We start from the raw sequence: 8,215 nt of genomic DNA on the forward strand, positions 1-8,215 counted from the left end.
CCGAGAGTCAACTCTTTAATGAAACATACTTTTATTTAGACATCACTTTGACATTAGAAGGCAACCATGGAAGAGCAAGAGTGTATAATTTTGGCTAAGATGTACTAAGGGGAAATTCAACTTGGGCCATGACAATGAGAACACAAAATCTTAATTGATTAAGATCAAACCCTTAGACAAACGTACAATAAATTTATACTTGGCATCCAAATGATGGTCACACCAATCAATTTTAAACTTTAACTAGATCAAAAATCACCTTGAATACTCATTCCTTGACTCCCATATGATGATATGAAAAGCCATCTCCAAATACATAAAAGATTTGAAATCCTCTCCCGTAATTGAAGTAAAAGTCATCCCATTTGAGTAGCACTTTATTGGGATTTAAATATTCTCCTATTAATTCTATAATAAAATGGTCAAAAACACTATTGATATGAGCTAATGCCTCTTCTTCTAAACATTTAGGATGATCCTTCATATATGAAGAAATTGCTGATGTTGTTTGTCCATGGAGCTTGTCATCCTTCATTAGCACAATAAAAATGTTAATATTGTCATCATGATTTAAAAACTATATGTATTTAATCATTAAAGTCAACCATACAAGCTCGTACAATCTTAATTTATTGAGAAATATTTTCTCGATAGCTTCATCTTCCAAATTAGGAACTACTAGGAGGATCAGGTGCAATGATAATAGTCCAATTGCTCTGGTTGTTGAGGCAACCTTTATGTACTTATTATTATTTGGAACATATTGACCTTCTTTCCATTGGACCTCCTCTAAAATAGCTTCAACATATTCAGCCCACTGAAACACAATATTCATATTTAGTAGAAAACTAAAAATAAATAAAAAATCTTGTATTACTATCGCATTTCTACATAACACATGAATTAATATAAGATTATAGTCTCAACTAAAAATTATTTAGGGCAAGTATGCATACAAATTTTGTAATGAACTGGATCATGCCACATCCTTGGATTTGAGTTGCCTCACTTGTCAATTCATGTAATGTTTTGAAAATAAATTTGACAGTTTTCTTGTACTTATCCAGAATATTTTCTATGATGGAAATATTCCAACATTGAACAATAGCCTTGGAAAAAAGTTCAGCTTGCTCAAGTGTCAAGTAATCATCAAAAAGATCCTGTAACAGAGAGACGAGTGTTGCTACTTTGGCCAAAGCTATCCTGCTGCGACCAAATTCTGCATTGTCAATGGTACTAACTGCCAACAGATAATATTCAATTGAGCGCTCCCTAACTGCAATCAATTTTGAGACCCCAAAATTTTTCCACCAACTGCAATGAAAAATAATCAAATTGATTTGTGCTTTGAATTGGAGTCAAAATCAAAACAATAACAAGTGACATCGCAATTTGAAAAAGGAAAGATGATTAATAGCACCTTCTATGGTTGGAAAGTCTAATCCGAAGACCACTAATTTACTTAACAGGTGACATGATAAAGTATGCTACAAATTAAGATGTAGATTCTTATAACCTAAAACACTATAGAGATATGATTTATGTTAAACCATATGAAAAATAATCCTAGTATTTGTTCAATTTCTCACACGCTAATAATGACCTCGACAGTTTCTTTGTTTCCATATTGTATATATCTTGCAATATATTGAAATCAAGTTTGGCCAACTCTAAAATGATTTTGTCCTTCAACTTGAAAGATTGGAAAATATATAAAACCAAAATTGAACAAATAATGATATTTGTAACCTCTAAAAATTAATTTCTATGACAAGATTGTGCAGCACACGGCTCTTATTAGGGCCCGTTTGGTTGCAGGCATAAGAATGGGGAATTAGAAGAGAAAATTTGAATGGGAATGGAAATGGAGAATAAGAATAAGAAATTACAATCCAATTCCATTTATCTCTTATTTGATTGTACAAACTTGAATTGAAGATTGAAAGTTCGAACCCCATCAAAATTGCAAAACTTTTGATTTAGCGACAAGTTTCTACCCACCCGGGTTTGAATCCCAGGGGGTCTTTGGGCAAATCGAGCCAAAAGCAAATTACAGAGCCATTGTTAGAGATGGCTGAGGAGAGCAGTTTCATATCTGTTTTAACTAATTCTACACCACCACCACCAATTACAAATCAGGTTAGGTGCAAGCTGGTAATTGGTGAAGATCATATGATATTTGAGGTGATGCAGAAATTTGACTTCTGGTTACTCTTCTTTTCTTTTCTCCGGGGCATTGGGATAGGAATGGCTATGATTAACATGTGGCAGATTGGGCTGGCCATGGGCTATTTGACGTCTCCATGTTTGTGTCTATCATTGGTATTTGGGGATTCTTTGGCAGAATTGGAGCTGGCTCCATTTCTGAGCATTTTCTGAGGTATCTCCTTGTTCTCAAATAAATTATCTTACTCTTCAAAGATTCATGCTTTAAAATGAGACATTGGTTCCATAGTGGTTGGCATCTGCTATGGCATCCATCTCTCCATTTTAGTTCCAACCGCATCTGAGCTTTTTGGATTGAAATACTACGGTTTGATTTACAACTTCCTCATCCTCAACTTGCCACTGGGCTCCTTCCTCTTCTCTCGTCTCTTTGCAGGGATTTTGTATAATTTTTCATTTTGGGGAGTTCCAACAGGAAGTTATAATGAAGCAGATCTAAAAACATTTTCAAATAAGAAAAATTCAAAATGGGAATGCGAATAGCAATTCCAATTACAAGTATTTTGGAGAATGGACAAATGCTCATTTTGGGGCAAAATGAGAATACGTATTCCTATGCACCAAACGGAGAATTAAAAATGAATTCTAATTTTCTATTCCTATTCTCATTGTATTCGAGCAACCAAAGGGACCTTTACCTTGAAACATCCAATTCATATATTTCGATATAACTTTGATCCTCCCATCGAGAAAAAGTAGAAGGCCATTCATAATGGAGGGCGTACTCAGCCTATAGAATTCAAGAAGAGACGAAATTGTAATCAGTATAAAGTTTGTGTAAACTCTAGCTTGGTGGCTTCACAAACAATCCAAAAAGTCATTACCTCTCTTAGAAAACTGTTGTGCTTTATATCTTGAGATTTCTCTAATAATTGTCTAATATAAGCAGAGCTGAAGACTTTAGCGTCTTTCATAACCGCCTCTCCAAGAAATGACATACTTGAAGCTCTTAAGAGGTTGATCATACTTGTCATCATGTGTTGCTCATCACCACGCAAAATGAACTGCCCTTTATTGTCCTTGAAGTTGTTCAACACATCTTTCCAATGCAGAACATTTTAACAAATAAGTAATTTGTGATTTGAAATTGGCATGGGCTCATACGAATAATTCGGGTACTTGCAGACACATCATAACGACAGAGTCGAAGCACTCTAAGTCCCAAAGCCGTGGCATTCACATCCTTTGTAACGCTTGCCGTGTTGTTCAACCTCATAAGTCACCCTAAAAAACTGCCTCAACCTCATTAATCACCCTAAAAAACTGCCTCGGCTCTCTAATGTTATTGATGATTATTATGACACACTCCCTTTCCTTAATCTCCACATCAATCTTAGCAATCTTTCCCTTTTGCTTAAGTACTGTTTTCTCACCTAGCTTTGCTTATACAAATTCAAGTATATAACCAAGAGAATGAAATCAAGTGATGCCTTGGGAGCACTGAAATATATAATTGAATCTACAAACAGGGAAAGAGAAACGGTTGCAGAGAGGTTGAGGAGGAACAGAATGAAATATTTCTGTGCAAAGCTCCAATCTTTCATACCAACAACTCTTCCAAAGGTAAACTATAGAATATCCATTGTTTTTTCTAATTTTCTTCAGGCTAATGCCATCTGAATATTGTTCTCCTTTTCTATCTGAGAATTTTTGTAGGCTGACAGATGCGGTCTTCTGGATGCGGCTGGGAATTACATTAAAGAACTGCAGGACCAATTAAGCCAACTGAAGGGAAAGAAAGAGTATTTTGAAGCAAAGCTAGGTGAGAAAACAGTACTTAAGCAAAAGGGAGAGATTGCTAAGATTGATGTGGAGATTACGGAAAGGGAGTGTGTTATAATAATCATCAATAGCATTAGAGGGCCGAGGCAGTTTTTTAGGGTGATTAATGAGGTTGAGGCAGTTTTTTAGGGCGATCCTATCCCAACACTTGCATCCAAACAGCTGCATCCATTCAATCCATAATTTTAAGAGAGGATTTTATAAAACCTTTCCAATTTTAACATTTCAAATGTTAATACTTGTAAGAGGGAATATGATTTTAACAGACCCATAAACGAAATCAAGAGCAGCTTTTATTTCAGCCTGAAAATATCGATCTATTCGGAGCCATTGCAATGCATCAACCATTTCAAGGCGATGGATTAGATCGCCATCTCCACCTCCACTCTGCATTTCTTCTAACAAGATTTTGACTTGTTTGACCAGTGTGTCAACACGCTCACGGTATTCAGATGCCTGAAACATATACAACGAGTATGAGTATTATGCGTGGAGAAGAATAATATTATGTGGCTGGAAAGAAATAGAAATCATACCCATAGATAGTATGGTGTTTCCACAGATTGCACAAACTCGTCATCCCATAGATTTAATGATTTTTCTGGAACTGTTTCCACCAAACTCTGCTCTTCCTTCAAATTAGACATGGCAGAAGAAATGCGGAGTCCCGCGAAATAGTTGAATCTGCAAATACGATGAATGGCAGCAGATTTACAAGCGGAATGCTTGTGCTCAACTTTATAAGTCCATGGACATTTATACTGCAAATACGATGAGTGGACTCTGAAGGCTTTGCATATAGTGACAAGAAGAATAGTACTTTTAACCTACCAATGTGTCACATATCGAATTATGCTGCCATATAGTGACGAAGATTGGAATCATTTAAAACAAAGTTAAAAATCGTCTGTACAAGTAATTTACCTCTCAAACCGAGTCGCAAAGTCAGTAATGTTATTTGAATTTAATACTAGAAAATTTCTTGTTATAAAGAACATCCATCATACTATCACTCTTACTTGACTAGCTCTAATCACTTTTTTGTGAGGAAATCTTATTTAGGTGAGATTTCAAGTTTGGTTAATTTTGTAATGAAGGGTTGTTTCAACATAGTAAGGTTTATTTTATTATAAAGAGGAGTTATTAATATTTCGGTAGGTTAAGTGTTTTTGTACTACTTTTTGGATTACTCACATTACCTAATTATTAATTGAGTTACTATTCTACCAATTTTTCTATTCTAAATTTAATTTATATAAAAAATAAAAAGTAGGGCCAGATATACTATGACAAGCCTACATAATTAAACCTCCCTTTTGGAGAGCTCATTTTGGTTGACCAAGGTACCCAATGCATGTTTCCTATAAGAATATTTTCAAATTTGAATTTTTTTGAGTGCTAGCCTTCACATTATAGATTCTAGTCTCAATTATTTGTAATACTTTTATGTTACATATTTATCAAAAAGTAGCCTTGTAGCTCATATAAAACATAATATATTTTCACATTATTATATATAATATTGATGATAGAAAATATTTACAAAAGTAATACCATAGATCTATAAATATGAAGGATTTTAGAAATTGTGTAATTAACATTATTTATTGAAATATTTTGAGAATTAGCTCAGAATCCTTTTCTTTTTGCCACATGTCATACCACATTGACTGCTTGGTTTATTTTAAGTTATAATGGCCTTAGCCTTCTCTAGCCTAATAGTTGATGTTGGTGATGGAGCTGCTACTATTAACGAGAATGGTTCCACCGAATAAACGCTCATGTAAGTTCATTCCCAAAGTTTTTCATGAGGTAATTCCTCTCCTAATATTATTTCAAATGTCAAGGAATTTGATTGTGCATGTCCATCGTTAGAACAACAAACCTTGATAGGTTTTTTTTGTGGGTAAAACTCCTTTTGAAAGCATGCTACGAGAATGAGTTTCGAAGGTTTGGAGACCATAGGGTGTCTTCCTTGAGGGTGTCCAAAGCTTACGAAGGTATTTGCTCTTCTTTTCTTTGGAAACAGAAGTGAAGCTAAGCATGTGTTTCTTCAAGGCCACTTGCCTACCAGGTCCTCTCTACTTCTCTTGTAGACATGGTATCATTATTTATCCATCTCTAATGAATGCAAACTTAAGGTCCCCATTTGGGCCGAGTTCCATAGGCTTTCCATTCCATGCTAGTACTTCTTGCAAGATATTGTACAAACTTTGGGCTAGGTTATCTACATTGAGCCCTACAATATTTTTAATGCTCGTCTTCAACATAGGGTTTGAGCTGAGGTTGACCTATCTAGGGACCTCAGAGAATCTATGGAAATCCAAATAGGTGGTACCACCTTTATTGGGAAGCTTCTTTACTTAAATCTCCCAAATACTTGCTATAAGTGACTATTTATGGAACACAAGATTAAGGATTGTCCCTTGTTGGAACATAATTGTCAGCTAGCCCTGGAAGCCAAATTGACTCTAGCCACCAAAAAGGAGTAATGGACTATTTTTGTCAAGAAGGGCAAAGGTTATGCTGCATCCAAGGTAGGCTCTTTATAAAAAAATAATGACCAACCCAACTCAAGACTAGCACTACCAGTTTCATCTATCTCTTTGCTCATACCTCTACCCATTTTAAACCTAGTGTTTAGGGGATAGTAGCCACTCATATCCCATAGTCTTACCCCATATGGATTGGACCACTACAAGTGGCTTCAATGATTTCTTCACAATCCCTTCATCTATCATGTAATTCAGAAGGTTAAGATGAGGTTTTTGATAATGGGGAAAAGATATGGTGGGTCACTTCTCTTGGTGATCCCTCATTCGATTCCTCCATGTTTCTACTTAACATTTTCTCCTCTCTTGGTGATTAAAATGACATGTAAGTTGTGTTACAATAAATTTTATTTCATGGAATGTTTGGGGACTAAGAGTTCTCCCTAGACAATATTATGTTCATGGTACCAAGTGTCGTCTTGGTAATCTTTCTTTTCTTTTCCTTCAAAACATTAAAGTTGTTGGATTTCTTCTCAACTCAGCTTGTCATGCTATCTAGATGGATAGTGCCATAATTTTTTCACATCATGAGGTTGGTCAAGGTGGTGTAGTCACTCTTCTCTCCAAGTTTACTCTCTTTAGTTATTTTGCATGGTTTTTACCCCATGCAAAAAATTGTTTGGATCTTGTTGTCTTTTCAAAATCATTCTTTTGGTATTGTTAATGCTTATACTTGCAATGATGCAGTTGAGTGCTCACACCTATGGGTGCTAGTTGGATGATCATCTGCCACCTGCCACTTGGGTTTTTTGTGAAGACTTAAATATGGTTAAGTTGGCTACTAATAAGGAAGGGTTTTTCCCTTTTTGATGGTCCATTGGTGAAAGACAAGGCTTGTTCTACATGTGTAACAAGTTGGGCATTTTCAATCCCAATGCTAACTACCACTAGTTTGGTAGGGTTTGTCATACTTGGTCCAATTTTTGAGTGGACTTTGATAGTGTGTTTAAGAGAGTAGACCATGCCATGTTATAGCTCAATCCTTCTTTTCTTCTTCCCAAGAGCATGAGTTAACCATCACCCCTTTACCAGATGTGACATTGTTAGATCATTTCCCCATTCTTTTTTCTATTATCTAGCACACATTACAACCTCGTACATGTCCAATAAAGTTTTGTCTCAATATTTCCTTGATGTCACATCCACCCATCATTGACTATATTCTTCATGTCTAGAACCTTGATCCTAGGCCCACACCTTAGTTGAGTGGATGCAATGGTGGAATGATTTCATCAGTCGTACTACAAGATTTTTTTGCATTTATGGGTGATAGTTTACCAAGTACCATAGACAATCTTATGAAGTTTCCATAAAAGATCATTGTCCAACCTCTAAATCCCTTTCTATGGATCCATTTGATATAGAGTTATAGGTTCAAAATTCCAATCTTTGTCCCCAAAAAATTTTGTAGACAGTTATTCTCCTCGGCTAGTTTAGATCAAAGGCTGCCTCGATTGGTTAGAGGTTGGTGATCATGCTGCTAAAGAATTTTTAAATACCATGCAAGCTCCCCAATTTGTTGTAGGCATCAAGCATATTAGGGAGGAACAACATATTTTTTATGATCTTCCTGATATCCTCCAAACTTTTGTGCTCTACTATGAAATGGTTTTCACTATGCATGATCCTTTCATTTGTGCATGACCAAGCTCTAC

At 35.6% G+C, this 8,215-nt stretch overlaps 1 protein-coding gene and 1 pseudogene across 1 annotated transcript; one reads left to right on the top strand and one right to left on the bottom strand.

The window, feature by feature from the left end:
• Positions 1-232: 232 nt before the first annotated feature.
• On the bottom strand, positions 233-4,655 carry LOC149546830 (alpha-humulene synthase-like; annotated as a pseudogene).
• Positions 3,640-4,137, top strand: LOC149546831 (uncharacterized). Its single transcript, XM_089793637.1, has 2 exons — positions 3,640-3,789; positions 3,883-4,137. The coding sequence occupies exons 1-2, from the start codon at positions 3,640-3,642 to the stop codon at positions 4,135-4,137; spliced, it is 405 nt and encodes a 134-aa protein (XP_089649763.1).
• Positions 4,656-8,215: the final 3,560 nt, after the last annotated feature.

This window comes from Cupressus sempervirens, chromosome 7 (assembly GCF_028749045.1).
Source record: "Cupressus sempervirens isolate cs-2001-9-10 chromosome 7, ASM2874904v1, whole genome shotgun sequence".
Lineage (NCBI taxonomy): Eukaryota > Viridiplantae > Streptophyta > Pinopsida > Cupressales > Cupressaceae > Cupressus > Cupressus sempervirens.